Here is a 16,734-nt window from a genome sequence, read left to right on the forward strand (position 1 = left end):
TCACATCACAGTCGCAGTATCTGTGAAAATAATGTCTTTATGATGGCCGTCCCGTATCGTGCAGCCTTAATAGAAACTAAAAAGGGGAATTGTAAAAAGACACAATAAGAACAAAGAACTTGTATCAGCTCAATAACATCTCCACTGTCTCTTTAGGGGTTAAGGGCAAAATGAAGTTCAATACACTGAAAACTGCCCGAGCCACTTAATGAGACATTTAAAAATGGGATGAATTCAAGTCAGAAGTTTGAGTAGTGAGCCTAAACTGGGCACTACAAGGGTTTGAAATATGAAAGAGTTAGGTGAGCTTGTTTTGACCAGAGTCAGGTGGAGATTCAGGAAAGTGATTGGAAAGAGTCTACAAAAGAGTTTAATACATTCAATGAAAAATACTTGGATAAACAATGGATAAAGGGAAGGAAAGGCTATAAAAGAATTAAGATTAAAGGACAACATTGGCACCTTTTCTGAATTTAACCCATTTACTACAAATCAAAGTATACTTTACATTACTGACGACAACAACACCAGAGTTTAATTTCCATCCTGGTCGTCAGTTTATAATAAAGAAAAAGTTCAATGTGAATTGAGACTGTGAGACTCAGAGGTAACATTTAACACTGTTGTGGATTGTGTCGTTTGAGTGCGTTTGTCTGTAGGAGTGTCTGTTATAACATTTTAGAAGCTGTAGGTGAGTACTGTAAAACTTCTAATAATAGCCTAGACGTTTATTTGCTTAAATCACTGAACTCCCCCTGCCTTTATTGGGGACAGGCTTCTATTCGGGACAGGCGTTTCATTCCTTTAGTAAAAAACTAAACTTAACTCTAACTGCTGCTTCTCTTGAGTTTTGTTCAGCAAATTTGAAAACTAACATGATGATTATAATCGCTTCAGAGGTCTTTTTTCCGTCTCTCTCGTCTACCAGGTTACCAAATGAATTATCGTTTTACTTTGGTGTTGATAGTTTTTGTAAAAACAATTTAATTGTGAAGAATCTAACTGATCTAACAATGTGAATTATGTACATATTGACAGAAGTAGGAGATTGAAGCGACTTAAAACAAGCTCAAGCAGGCGACCAGGTGGGTTTTAAGAAGTCTAAGGTTAAAGGTCTGCGTCTATTAGGGACCCTGCTTTTATTGGAAGTTTTACATTAAGTTTATGGTAATAATCTGTCCTGATGCTGTTAAATAATAACATGCATATATATTTGACATTTTTTCAAGTTTAAGTTGATGCTGTTAAGAGAAGAAATTAGTTACTTTAAACATTTGGGGGTAATCATGGTGACCAGTAACCATTCTTTATGCTTTATGTGCCTTCAACCTTCATACTTTGAGCTTTTATATCGTTGACACATTGAAGTATTGTTCTCCGGCTGTTTCTCTCTGTCAAAATAAAAGTGCACTCCAGGTTATAAAACAGTGAAACATTTTTATCAAATATCAGTTTGTCTGTCTAAAAAATTTGTGTAAAGATTGTTTGTGATAATGCGGATTGTAAGACTGAAGTGAAGAATATCTGATATTTTTAGCTTCTGTCTAAAAAGTTTGAATGAGTTGAATCATAAATATTTCACTGTAAATCCATGTGCCAATAAATTAATGCTGATTTTATCTTTTAAAAGGACAAAGTTAATAAAGCCCTTGCTCTGTTTTCTACTGTCTACTATCTGTGGATTGTTGTAATGGAGAAGTTTGAATTGTAAGATAAAGATTACCTTTGATGAAATGAAGGTTCGACGAGCTGTGCTGTTGTAAAGATTCACTCTCCTGCTCCTGTTCAGGGTTATATGATAATAATAATAATATAGTATATAATAGTAAGACAGAATCTTAACTGGGGGGTCATTTATCATCAGTCCCATGAGGCTCATTGCATGAAAAGTGGGATTTGTGTTCCAGTAAACGCCAGGGAAATTTCCCTAATTTTCGGCAGTTAACGACAATTTACAGCCTGCAAACGTCGCGTTTGTCTGTGCCACATATTGTCATAAACGAACCATGACGTATGTGGAGAGCTCGCGGAGTGGTAATGGCTCTAATTAGCATATGAATAGCAGCAAAACCGCACCAGGCCTGGCTTGAATTTCCTTACTCAGTATTGGATGAAACCACTACTTTTAAACAAGAAAAATCACCCGTAATTGGTTGGCAGATCTGTCACTATTGGTCACCCTGGGTCATTATAAATGTATAATAAAGTAATATATATATATATATATATATATATATATATATATATTCATATGATATGCTATTATGCTGTATATGCTATTATGTTGTATATTCATGTCATTGTTATCCTATGGACTACACTATTATTACCATCAAGGACATGAATGAATTTATTAAGGAAAGGAAAATTTGCCAGGAACATGTTTATTCAAAAGAATTTTTTTTTATTAGCACAAACACACAACTATGTACAAAGCGAGATCTGCCCCCACAACAAATGGGAAGCTCAGGAGAAGCCCAAAATCCTACAGCCCTGGGAAGTGGCTGTTGCCACCTCTGAGCTGTAGTTAACTACGGTATTCTGTCTTAATTTGGCCCGTTTTGCAGACGTCTGTGGTGCATTGCCCTGTACTTCGGAGTTGCCTCTAATCTCGACTGCAGCGTGACACAGAGCTCGGTGATCTCCTGGCTGTGAAAGGACGGAGGTCGCACAATCCAACCAGACACCCCGCCAACGATGCCGTCTTCCTCATCAGACATCAGGTCTATGGTCAATAATCAGTAATCCGCGATGCACTGCGTATGGACACAACACATCTTTTAATGCACCTGAAAAATAGCCACCAAAAAAAGTCTTACCCTCTTTCTTCTCGATCGACTCCAAGCTGAACTATTCACAGCTTCCGCCTGCGGTGCAAGGTCTGGTTGTTTGTACCTGAAGCTCCAGCATACTGTGTCATAATAGGTCTTACAGACAGCTGGAAAACAATTAAATAAGAGTGGTATGAATAAAAAAACTTAAGTCACAGTTAAAAAAGGTAAGTCTGTGAAAACAAAATGCACGGTTAAGATCGGTATCTAGTCAAGTCAAGTCAAGTCAAGTCAGCTTTATTGTCAGATGTGCTATACATGCACGACATACAGCACAAATGACATTTCAGTCCTCTTGGACCCACAGTGCAAAAGGCAATACAAAAATAAGTTTTCTATAAATAGAAAAGACATAAAATAAACAACAACAACATCAACAATCAACAAATGAACACAACATAAAAATGAACAATCCACAATTTAACATGACATAAAAATGAACAATCAACAATTTAACATGACATAAAAATAAACTATCAACTATCAACAATAAACAATAGACTAGTCGTTGCCTAGTCTATTAACGTATCTATTTCCTTATACAGCAGAATGAAAGCATATTCTTTAAATCTTACCCTTGCTCCGGTTCGTAGCGCCTTCAATTTGTCTCCGAGTTGTGAAGACGGCGTACTGCTTCCTGTAAATTACAAGACAAAAAAATACACTTTTATAAAGCAACTTACACTGGTTCTGCTCACTTGTTCCTTTACAAATCAGAATCAGAATCAGAAATACTTTAATAATCCCAGGGGGAAATTATTTTCGTTACAACACTCCAGATATACAAACAACATATTATACAAACAACATATATATATACAACATTCAGCACAAAAAATATAAATATATATATATAACTATATATATATATATATACAAGATTAAATGTACAGTAAGGCTACTAGGTTACCTTTAGCTTGGGCTACTTAAAAAACCTTTGCTTTTAGGCTACTTTTAGCTTAGCTAGCAGTCATTGAACATATTCTTACCGCAATCTTGGGATTGTGCACCCGTCTTCTCTTCTTAGAGTTAGTCTCTCCCGCACAGTTGACTCCAAAGCAACCAACCTATCCTCCATCGACAGCAACCTGGAGTTTACTGAACTGCTGAGTTGAGTGAACTGCTCATTCACATCAGCAGCAAACAGAGTAAGCTGACGAGACAGCCCACCGATAGCATTCAGCAGTTTCTTCTCGCCGGTCATCTGACAATTCACGGCAGTTTTCCGTGTTGCCTGCAAATTGCCGTGTGCAGTTGTAAACCTGAAGTTCCACGACAATCTACAGTGCCGCTTACTGACGAAAAATCCCACTTTCCATGCAGTGGCTGTTCTTTGGTCACTGAGATCTTTGCAGGGTTAAAGGTGGATTAAATGTGTAGCACTGACAGCTAGTGTTTAAAAAGAGAACTGCAATCTAAATTCAGAATGTTACAGCGTGATGTCTCTCCACGTCCTCCTCCTTTGCAGAAAAGCTCACAGTAGCCAGGTTGAAGACACTGAACCTACAGCCTTAACATCATTCCCGTTCGACTTTAACCTGATTTATGTTATTTATTTACAATACTATATTTTTTTATCTAATAACTGTTAGTAGAAGAAATGTTTTTGTACAGTGGGTTCTTTCGATGATGCCAATTTTACCAATATAGGCCACACCCATTCATGCCCTAAAAACATTACACCAGTTTGGATATTTCATCCAATCTTCACCAAAATCCATAAATAACAAAGCCTTTCGCAAAGCCTGAAAAAACTCAATCATGCAGTGATTGTACTTTTTGAGTAATTTCGTATCGATACCATGGCCGCACTGGAACCATATGCTGATTTAATTAAAGACTTATTTGAAACTGGCAAGACGTAACTGTCAAGTGTAAAGTGGTCGCAGACTTCCTCTTCATCAGAGGCACATAGCAGGACGTTGGGTTTGCAGAGGGAGGGGATGTCGACAACGATGATGACGTGCGGGATCTCTCTCAGTAGCAGTAGCAGTAGCAGCCAGCAGTTCAGCATCCGGGCCACAGAGCTGTTCGCTCTCGGTACAACCCCGGTCCGCCCGGACGGTGTGGAAGCCACCGACAGATACGCTTCGGTCTGTAATGTCCCTGTGCAGCCATGCCCCAGCAAAACGCACCAGACTCCCGGTACTCTGCGTGGCTCCCCGTCAATGCCGTCAGCACGTACATTCCGTTGCTAGAAGACCGCTCATTCACCATAACAACAGAGGGGAGACTTAAAATCTTCTCCTTCTCCATACACCCATCCCGTCTCGACCCTCCTCTCTTCCCCCGACGTTGCTTCCCTCCTCTACATCCACGGTGTGTTTTTCTCCAGAGTTCAGGTGGTAAATCAGCTGCTCTGGCCACTATACCCGTGGAGTAAACAATGACAGCGTGTCCCGGTGGAAGCGGCATTAAAACACGAAAATGAAAAACTCAATCAAACAACATCGTTAGAGAAGGCAGGAGAGTTACAGGGGAAAAAATAAGAACGAACAAAAATAAAATAAAAGTTAGGAAGTTAAAAATAAAAGCAGACTGGAGTAACGTAACAGGAAGCATGCAGCTTTTCGCGCACGCGGCAGGAAACTGAGGATGAAAGATGAATGAAAAGATGAAACTCTCCATGATTGATCCTCAGTTTTGAAGGCTAACATTAGTTAAACTGAAGAAGTGAATCAAGCTAACAAGACAATAAATTCCGGTTCATACAAAGCGCAAAAATTAAATATCAAAATCAAAATCAATCCGGGGCCCGTTATTTAATATCCTCTTTTTGATCTAAGCAATAAATCGAAAGTACAAAAAAAATCAACCGTTATTTGGTTTTTGATATCAGATTCATAAACAAATAAGGAAATAACAAACCGTTTTTCCATTTTGCAATTTTGGAATTTCAATTGAATATGAAAAGAACGAATGATACACGGATTGACTTAACATATTTTAATGCTGAATTGAACTGCAAACAAATTTGAGAATGTTGTACATAAATCCAAACAGAACTTTTTACAATTCCAACAATAGTTCCACAATGATACTTAATTACAGTGGACAGGACGAATACAGGACAGAAGCAAGTGCTGCATACTATTTATTTGAGTAATATAAATTACACTTATTGGTTGCCTCCAATTGTTACTTTAGAAGGCGTAGCCAAATGCAATTAACAGGCAAACAAATTTGGGATTTTTGCACATACAACCACATTGCACCTATGTGTAACATTTCATAAAATTCTACCTACAATATCTCCACCATGTGGTCATTAATAAAACTCCAACATATTGCTTGAACGCAGTATTCAATCACCACCAACTTTGGGTGTATTTTCAGACGTCAGACGAATCACAAACCCTTCTTAAAAAAAGTTTTAGTTTTTAAAAGGTCCTCTCTGCTGTGTGTGGTTGTGTTAAAGGCTGAGGTGATCTTATATGAACAGTGGCAAGTTAAAGCCGAGGTGATGTAGTTGGACAGAGACTGTTTCTGTGTGGAACATAACATTTAACTAAAATCACCATAGCAGTGTAGAACATGAGTAACACAGTAACCTAACATAAACCATAACAAAATCACAATAATAAAACAAGATCAATACATTACATTTACAAAAGTTAAGCAGTCCAGTGCTTAGTCATGAACACAGTTAAACTGTGTGCAGCTATTTATGCCCACTATGTTCAGTGGTGTAGTGGTTCCTGGAGGAATTAGTAAACCCTTGCTGAGTTGTTAGCCAGCGATCCTGTAAGCCGGGCAGGGGAAAGTTGTTTTCCATTGTCACATTGTTATCACTCACTCTGATTCAGAATAGTTACAGACCTAGCCGCCAGACACTGTTGTTCTGATGTCATAGTGCATCTCTGATGTCTAGTTTCTAGTCTGTAATAGCTGAACAGGATTCTTAATTTCCTGCTGCTCTCTTGTGTGAGTTCTCATGTGTCTCTGCATAGCACTTTTAATACAGAAGCTTTAACTGCAGACTGAGCTGAATGTGTGAGTTGTCATGTGCTCCTCTAGAGTACTCTTTTTAACGAAGTTTTGTTGGCATACTGAGCAGCTGAAAGGTTTCTCACCAGTGTGAGTTCTCATGTGTAACTGCAGAATACGCTTTAAATGGAAGCTTTTATGACACCCTGAGCAGCTGAATGTTTTCTCACCTGTGTGAGTTCTCATGTGCAACTGCAGATTACTCTTATGTCCAAAGCTTTTATCACACACTGAGCAGCTGAATGGTTTCTCACCAGTGTGAATTCTCATGTGTAACCGCAGATTAGTCTTTACAGTAAAGCTTTTACTACACACTGAGCAGCTGAATGGTTTCTCACCCGTGTGACTTCTCATGTGTAACTGCAGATGACTCTTTTGTCCAAAGCTTTTATCACACATTGAGCAGCTGAACGGTTTCTCACCAGTGTGAATTCTCATGTGTAACCGCAGATTAGTCTTAACACTAAAGCTTTTACTACACACTGAGCAGCTGAATGGTTTCTCACCTGTGTGAGTTCTCATGTGTGACTGCAGAGTACTCCTATATCCAAAGCTTTTATCGCAAACTGAGCAGCTGAATGGTTTCTCACCAGTATGACTTCTCATGTGTCTGCAGAGCACTCTTATGATTGAAGCTTTTATCACACACTGAGCAGCTGAACGGTTTCTCACCAGTGTGAGTTCTCATGTGTAACCGCAGATTAGTCTTTACACTAAAACTTTTACTACACACTGAGCAGCTGAACGGTTTCTCACCAGTGTGAGTTCTCATGTGTAACCGCAGATTAGTCTTTACACTAAAGCTTTTACTACACACTGAGCAGCTGAATGGTTTCTCACCTGTGTGAGTTCTCATGTGTAACTGCAGATTAGTCTTTAGACTAAAGCTTTCATCAGGCTGTGAATGTTCATCTGGATATGAGTTTCTGGCTGGCTCTGGGCCTCCACAGTCCTCTCCATCATCTGTTTCCATCTGTTCAGTTTGTCTTTGAGGAAGCTGTGAGGACTGAGATTTCTCTTCATCATCATCATGTTCACTCTTCACAGGGACAGAAGTGAAGGTGAACCCTTGAAGCTGTTCTCCCTCCTGACTGGTCCTGAATTCCTCCTGTTCCTCTTTAATGTGTGGGGGGCTCTGGGTCCTCAAGGTCCAGACTGGGTCTCCACTCCTGCTGCTGCTCAGGGGGAACCTCTTCTTTAATCACCAACAGCTGCTGGACGTCTGCAGGACACAGTAAACACAAAGATAGACATTACGGAAAACCACCACTTTCTGTTAAATCCAGACTGGATAACTGTGGGATCATCATCAGGCTGAAGATGTCATTCAGTGGAAACACATTGGAACCAAGTTGAAATCTGTTGACAAGGTCTCATGAGGATTATCAGCAGAAAACTTTGTGGAAAGTAAGCAATGATTAAAAGGATCAGAGTTTCTTCTGAACAAGGCAGAAGATTCTTCAACTTTTAATGGTGCGGTCTGCTGCCACAGCAAGGGAAAGTTGGAGGACAGTAAAGGGTCAACATGGTGGTGTAGTGGGAAAATGCATTCAGAAATAAGGTTCTGCGAACATGCAGCAAACTATATTACGTTGTGCTATTTTATGTTTAATTTTACAGGCTTACAGTATAATATTTTATGTTCATCAATGTTAACCCTCATGTATTCACACTCTGGTTGTCTCACACTAGGTAGGAGAGTTGTTATTCACTGTGCCATGAGCTAAGCATATTCCAAAGACCAGGGCTGTCTCCTGGGGAGTGAGGCATCAGATGTGTTATGACTATTAGGACGGGCCTCTGCCCCCACTGCTAAAAAAAATCCTAGAGGAAACACTGGAAAGTGCTGGGAATATTTAAGTTCTCATCTTGTTAAATATCAGACCTTATTAAACACATGCCTCAAACTTACAAAACATTGATGAGTCAAACAAGTTCTGTAGCTTTACAAAAGGAATATGCTACAACTTCTGTAAAAATGAATAAATAAAATATAAAAAAATAAAATGTGTGCTTCCTGTTTTACAGGGGTAGCTATACTAAACAGACATCTTCTGTTAAAATAAGTGCTTCCAATGCACAAAGTGCAATCTCTTAGTGTAACATAAATTTTCATACTACTAATATACAACTGTAAGGTTTTTGAAACTAGTATGATTTAACCCACTGGTAACAAAAAAGTGCAATCTTACGACTGTAAAGTTGCATCAACTCCTGAATGAAACTACAACAGTCCACTGTGAAAATGAAAACTATAACCGCGTACCCTAACACTGGCCAATCATTCGCCATCCTCATCCTCCATCCCCTCTCCCTCAGCGTCCATCTCCTCCCCCTCCTCCATCTCCAGCAAATGAGACTGATTTGCGGGCTTCATTATGGCTTCATCGCGGGGTCGATGATGTTCACTTCGCGTAATTACATCACTTCATAACGTTCCCATGGCAACAGGGTAAAATGGCTGCTCTTGTGTGAAGTAAATGCAACATTTTTCAACTTTCTGCTAAGACAGTGGTGGAGTAGGCTACAGGATGGGAGGAGAAAATATCGAAATGCAAGTGGTTGGACTATTATAACACACAAACAAATCATCCTCCTGGCGAATTTTTTTTGTCAAAAGCGACTGGCGACAAATCTAGCGACTTTTACTGGTGTTATTGGAGACTTTTGTGGTGTGTGGAGACTCTGACTTGAAAGCACGTATCACTCTGCAGTTACTGTGCAACGAGCAGCGGGTGCTGCCGTGAGCCCCTCACCTGTCCAAAAGCACTCACAGGCGGTCAGTCTCTCAGTAGTCTTGCACAGCAGTCCCAGCCTGCAGTCAGAGCAGAGACACCACTCCGCCTCCAGGCTGCAAATGAATCACGCATGTGCATGGCCGCTGCCGTTTCCGCCCTGCCTTACAGAGCGGGGTGTAAATGTAAATGTTTTTTCACTCACTCACACAAAAATAAATCACTGCATTTGACTCACATAGCTCCATTCACTCTAGTCTAGTCTCTTGCCAAGTTCGCTTGTGCCAGCTCTTGCTAGTCTAACTGTTATCAATCTCAATATCAATTTACTTAGGCCTATACTTCAAAACCCAGTCTTTTTAAAGACTAATCCCAGTCTTTTTAAAGATTATCCCCATCTCAGCCCTAGCCAGTAATTTTTTAACTGCTAGGCAGTGCACTAACTACCCCTCTGCCTTTTTCACCGTGTTGCAATACCCACGCGGCTAAGACACACACACACACACACAGACAAAGGACTACAATCGTTAAGTCTTAAAATAAAATCTGCATTGCCTGCAAAATCATTATTTTGTTCGTTGTATTAAAGATCGTGCCTATGTCCCGACTGATTAGCCCCCGACACTAGTCTCTCAACATAGCAACACACACGCACACATCGTTACATCATAGCCTAAACTTTATTGAAAACACAACTAATCCACATCCAAATTATTTCAAAACCAAACAAAAATGGAGAGATTTCTAGTGAGGACCAACAAGGCAACCGACGCACCACCAGCTGCAAAAAAGCTTCGAAGTTACGATGAAGCATACCTGCAGTTTGGGTTACAGTCACGGCTGATCTGAGACCTCAGTGTGTCGTGTGTGTCGAGGTGCTGGCAAACGACAGCATGAAGCCCTGCAAACTAAAAAGGCACCTCGAAACAAGGCATGCTGGCATTAAGGATAAACCGGCTGAATATTTCAAAAGAAAGCTTGATGGCCTCCATCAGCAACAGGCAACCATTTCAGTGCACAGCACTGTGTCTAAACAGTGTTTGGAGGCATCGTATGTAGTGGCCAAAATAATAGGTAATCTGGGTAAACCGAATACAATTGCCGAGACTATTTTTTTCCGGCCACGCAAGACATGCAGAATAATGATAGGAAATAGTGCAGCAGCCAAACTCGGTGCAGTACCACTGTCCAATGACACAGTCGCTAGGAGAATTTCAGACATGTCTAATGATATCAGAGAGCAACTGATAGTTCATAAAAAAAGAGTCCTTACTACGCGCTGCAGCTGGACGAATCCATTGATATTGCTGGGCAGGCACAGCTCCTCACCTATGTCAGGTATCTGCGGGGCAAGGCCATTGAGGAGGATGTCCTGTTTTGCCGGCCTCTTCAGTCGCACACTACAGGAGAAGCCATCTTCAATGTCCTTGATATTTTTATCCGTGAAAATGGTTTGACTTGGGACCGATGCGGTGGCCTATGCACGGATGGTGCGCGGGCAATGATGGGCCGTGAGCGTGGCCTAGCTGCTTGCGCGTACAGCGGTTGTATGAGCTGCGAGAGGAGGTGAAGTGGTTTTTTTCTCTGTCCTACTTGGTCGATATATTTCACTCAACCTGTCTTTGCAAGGCCGCGAAACTCATATTTTGCTCCTCGCAGACAGAGTGGACGCCTTCACACAAAAACTTGACCTCTGGCATGGCCGCATCAGTTGAGGGAACTGTGACATGTTCCCCAGCCTTGCAGACTTTATCACTGATGCTAATTAATGTGTTTTACAGCATGTCCATGGTCTTTCTAAGTATGTTGCATCATTTTAATTATCCTGCATTAAAATATTACATATATATTGTATTGCTATGCTAATGAAGACTGCTTGAATGGCCTCAACCTGTCTTTGCAAGGCCGCGAAACTCATATTTTGATCCTCGCAGACAGAGTGGACGCCTTCACACAAGGCAAAGCAGGCTCAGGTCTCACATTAACATCGCCTACCTACAAGCTTCTGTAAAAAATGCAGATGATAAGCCTACTACATCACACCTGTTCCCTCTTTATAATGGCTTGCCCTTTCTTGGAGGATGTACTGGATGAGGAAGCCCTAATCCTCAGACGAGCATTTAGTCATGAAAGAGTCTTCTGGGACAGGTCAGACCCATTGGCCGTTGGAGATGACTATCTCATTGAGAGATACAGATTCTCAGGTGATGAACTAAGATATTTATGTAGGCTGCTGGGTCCAAAAATACAGCACCAGACGGCAGAAAGACATGCTCTCAATGTACCACAGATGGTCTGTGGTACAGAGATGTTTTGCAAGTGGGAGCTTCCTTTATTCTGTTGGGGATGCAGAGAACCTCAATAAAGGAACCATTTGCTGCACATATTCTGGCTTGGTGGGCCGCCCCCTCTGACAGTTCTATGGGCTTTTTTTTAACTGCTACAATCATACAGACATTTAACATGTCAGCAGACACCTAATCTATTCACCTCATTTGTTCACTGTTATCTACTTTAGAGTCACTTACCAGCCTGCAAAATGTTCTTGTATTTAACTTTAACTTGCTGCCAGGTCCTTTTATGGCCAGACAAGTTTGTTCTTTATGAAGGATAGAAAGATAAAATAGATAAAAATAAATTAAATGACACACATTGTGGATAATTATTTGCACTTAATCATACTTTATATTTTCTGAGTAACATGCACCTCTACTTGCCACATTTAAAGCAAAGTGTACAACAGTTGATTAGTTTACTTAAAGTAACTCCTTTAGTCCTTTAATTGGATCCTAATTATGACAGTTCCAGTGGAGCACTGTTTATTCATTGTACAGTTTTGGACTACTTAACACTTAAGCATTAAGCCGGTCCGCTATTGTCTGCCAGGCTTTCTCTCTTTCTTTAATTTTAGCATTGGTATTGCCTTTTTTTCTTATATCTTCCACCTCTTCATAGAACTCCATCAGGAGCTGTTGTTCAACGGCCGTGAAATATGAAGCGCGACTCTTATCCATGTTCCCATCGGTGATTCTGTGGGCGATTGCGAGGTCTATTTCAGTATGCCGTGAACACGCACTTATCCCGACTATCTACACCTGGCTTAACATAGCCGCACTTTTTAATCCTGGCTCGGCAAACGTGCAACCAATTAAGCCAGGATGTGCCGAGCAGGCTAAGTCAAGCCGCGCTTGCTCACTTATCCTGGATTTCTTTATCCTACTTTTGTGCAATACCCCACAGCTTGCAAAAGGTTGAGAACCCCTAACCCCCCTCATATTTTGCGCGTAAATCTGCAATTTATGCGGCGAAAGTGCAGCGTATTTGAAAAAATGCGGCCCTCGCATAAATATGCGGACTTTGGCTGATTATGCATTGAACTATGCAATCGCATAATCGCCTTTTCTGGAGGGACTGGATGACAGCGCAAGCAATCTGACCGCACTTGTTCCAGATCATCCTGTATCCAACAGCCAGAAACCTATGAACAAAGCATGCCGCAGATGTGGGGCTCATGACGTCAGCAGGCCAAGTACTCATCCGACTCAAACCTAACATACTTTTACCATGAAAGAAACAATAGCCACTGACATTTCAAGAAATCACAGAAATTACAAGTACAATATCAGACCTGTTGGAAGCTATTGTGATGTGCTGCAATATCTCCATATTTTCCTGTGGAAAAGAGTACACTCGTCTGCCACAAGGCAACAATCAGTCGCCATCAATTTTTAATTGATTGCAGACAGATTTGTGAGAATTAGACAGAGTTAACTGTGTTACAGTACGTAGATGACATTTTGATATACTCAGTGACCCGCGAACCGCCATCTAACAACTGGAAATGACAGGTTACAGCTGCCCATGGCTATCTGACTACACTTTTGATCAGAAGCAATGTAAGACTTAATCAAAACCTCAGTGCTAAACAAAACTACACATTTGCAATGGAATGCATGGCAGGCATCTGCTCAACTTAAAGGTGATTTATCCAACTGCTCCTGCACTTACGAATCAAGATTATGCTTATTACAAGGCGTCAACCATTACTATGGGACATGAGGTATTTTTGTACACAAATCATGCACTACATGCGCTTCTTGCACCAAACTTTGTAAAAAAAACATATGCACAATGCACAGGGTACAACATCATCCTCTCAGCCCCGGAAATCACCATACTATGGTGTCAAGCATTCAAACCTCCTACATGATGGAACTCCATATGATTGTGTGGCAGTTTCGGAGGCGTATCTAAAGACCTAAAGGGATCTTTTAGCCGAATCACTGCCAGGAGCACAACTTTTATTGTTGGTGAAAGGGAACGCTGTTGTTGCACCAACAGCAGACATGTTAGAATTTGAAACATTGCTGTCGCAGACGCTGTATACTTCCCTTTTAGCACAAGCAGCAGAACTTAGGGCTTTAGCTTTTTTTTAACGGTTAAGGATGACGATAGCACCATTTCAATGCGTGCCCTGGCTGAGGTACAGTCGACTGCCTCTGCAGAGGAGAAACAACTCTGGTTGAGTTGGAGTTGTTAAAGACTGCTCCACTGGTCGGTTTTGGTCAGCCACAGGGTTGTTGGTGGCACATGCAGCTTTGGTACCACAGTTGTTTGTTGTTGCGCATGGTATTTACCATGTTGAAAGGGGGAAAGTAGTGAAAGTGTTACAAAACATGTGGTGGTCTCCATAGACGGTCGCTACAGTTAAAAAAATACATACAGATACAATCATGTGAAATCTGCATAGAGCCTAACATCAGATAGCCTAAAAGCAAAGTAAAACCTTTACAAATAAACAACAACAACAACAACAACAACAAAGCCTGATACCATAACGGTAACAAAACTGTATAAAATTGGAAAATAGTTCTGATAACTAATTTTGACAATGCTGTAATAAGGAAGATATCAAACACTAAGAATCAAACATAAGCTGGGAAGTGTGTACCATCCCCAATCACAAGGTCTAGTGGAAAGAGCTCATGGAGCGTTGAAAATCTGCAGGGAAACTAAGATGGACAGAGTGACTGCGTTGCCACTTGCACTAATGAGTATGAGAATGCCCACCTTACCCCGTATGAAATGCTAACAGGGCGACCTATGCCAGCGTCACATTTGAGAGGATCCCAAAGGGGCTGCCACTTGTATGTGAAATACAGGAGGCAGAAGAAGATGACACTAATGTAAAAATACTCATATGAAATATACAATGCTTTAAGTACATCATCTTGGCTCGGGAAGTAACAAAGGGGAGGAAAAATGTAATGCATTTATGTAACCAGTTCCTGGATCAGTTTCAGTGAAGTTGGAAGTGATTGAACAACCAGACTGTGTGACGTTACACTGTGTTGGAATAAATGAACTTAATGTTGTTCAATGACTAGTTGACGAGGAAAACATTTATTACTTTATGGGTGGAGAAAATTCTCCTAATTCTAAATAAACTATTTAAAAACCCTCCTGGATGAGCAGGAAAATGCATCGTCACTGCTGTAGATTAAAGTAGCAACAGTATATAAAGTAGTTCAACATCTACATCCACATGAATGCAGCAGTAATATTGATCCATCAGATATAATAGTCCAACCTGTTCCTGCACTATCACTACTTTTCCTTTGAGTCCATTGTGCTGATCATCCTGTTACTGCAGTAAAGGCTGTGAATACTACTTCCAGCTCAGAGTGTGAACAGTGAGAGAAGAAGCAGTACAGTGAACCAACCTGCTCTGTGTAACCGAAGTTGAGGGTTGAAAACAGCGTCCAGTAGTTTCCGTTGTCGCTCGTTCTCCTCTTTTGAACGACAAAGTTCCTCCTCGTACTCTGCTATCGTTCTTTCAAACAGCCCAAATATCTCTTCAGCAGCCGCAGTTAGTCGCTGCTTCACCAACGCTCTCAGCATTTGGACTTTACACATTTTCACACAATCACACAAACTCCGTCAAAAACACTGTTTCCACTATGTAAAATTGGCTTCAAAGACCGGTGTACTTTGTTGGCTCGTTACTGTGGATGTCACACACACTTTCTCAGCACGGCAACACTGTGCTTCTTCTTCGTGGTGTTTAATGGCGGCTGGCAAACAACGTTATGGAGCATTAGCGCCACCAACTGTTATGGAGTGTGTATCGGGAATCTGACTATACATTCACTAATACTACTAATAAATAACAGAAGATGAGGACAAATAAAGTTATATTATTTCTATTAAGTTGAGATATTGAAGCGAATAGAGATAAAACACTTCTCCCCAGAACTTCTTTGTAAAAGATCTCATAAGTCAAAGCTCAGCTTTATTTCTTTCAGCTTCAGTATCAGTTCCCTTCCCTCAGCAACACATTTTGGACAGTAAACCAGAACATGTTGTAAAGTTTCTTCTTGATCACAAATTCACTCCTTCCTGTATTATGTGTTCCTATTTTAAATAATGTTTAATCTGACCTAATAGTAACCTTGATATTATTATTGTAATAAATGTATATTTGTGCCTAAGCCGCCCAATAGGCTACCAGAAACCGTGTGGGGAAATTGTAACAAAATTGGAAAACAATCTTCATTTCATTATTGTGATCAGGGTTTCTGGAGTCCAAGTGGACAGGAGAGCACAATACGATACACAAAAAATACACTGCAATACAACAGCAGCGTGCTGGACGTGGCAGCCAAATAGGAAAGCGGTGGCAGCTTGCGCTCCTATAGCACCAGCAGTGGCTAAATGCAGGAGGCAGCAGACTCTTTGAAATGAAGTTAAAACACCTCTGAGACTGTTATTATTTATCATATTTTGGTGAATCTGTAGATACAGGGAAGAGATCAATGCTGTACATACATAGCAGACGTCAGGGCTTTAGATACAGGGCATAGGTGTGTGCTGTAGATGCAGCTCTACACCACCATGTGGTCGTTATTAATTTTTTATGAATTGTTAGGAGTAGAAGAAACATTTTTATACAGTGGGTTCCTTGGTCAATACTAATTTTACTGATATAGGCCACGCCCATTCACGCCTTTTTAGGCACATATTTCATCCAATCTTCACCAAACTTGTAGCTTTGTGTTTTACTTATTGCATGTTGTACATAAACTCACATTGCCCGTGTGTGTAACATTCATAAAATTCTACCTACAATAGTTCCACCTTTTGGCCATTAATATAACCTCACCATATCTCTTGAACACAGT

At 40.6% G+C, this 16,734-nt stretch overlaps 3 protein-coding genes across 4 annotated transcripts in view; 2 read left to right on the plus strand and 1 right to left on the minus strand.

The window, feature by feature from the left end:
* LOC127357977 (zinc finger protein 37-like) overlaps window positions 1–16,734 on the plus strand; it is a 111,488-nt gene that overhangs the window by 30,669 nt on the left and 64,085 nt on the right. The window lies entirely within an intron of this gene.
* Window positions 1–16,734, plus strand: part of LOC127358043 (gastrula zinc finger protein XlCGF57.1-like) — an 81,881-nt gene that overhangs the window by 8,717 nt on the left and 56,430 nt on the right. The gene's annotated exons all lie outside the window — the stretch shown is intronic.
* On the minus strand, window positions 6,222–7,506 carry LOC127358086 (gastrula zinc finger protein XlCGF49.1-like). Its single transcript, XM_051390990.1, has one exon. It carries the CDS (start codon window positions 7,422–7,424, stop codon window positions 6,801–6,803), a length of 624 nt encoding a protein of 207 aa, XP_051246950.1. The 5' UTR covers window positions 7,425–7,506; the 3' UTR covers window positions 6,222–6,800.

Source organism: Dicentrarchus labrax, unplaced genomic scaffold, assembly GCF_905237075.1.
Source record: "Dicentrarchus labrax unplaced genomic scaffold, dlabrax2021, whole genome shotgun sequence".
Taxonomy (NCBI): Eukaryota; Metazoa; Chordata; class Actinopteri; family Moronidae; genus Dicentrarchus; species Dicentrarchus labrax.

Bases quoted from the DNA above. Each gene is read 5' to 3' on its own strand.
- LOC127358086 (XM_051390990.1), bottom strand. From the start codon at position 7,424: ATGAGAAGTCATACTGGTGAGAAACCATTCAGCTGCTCAGTTTGCGAT.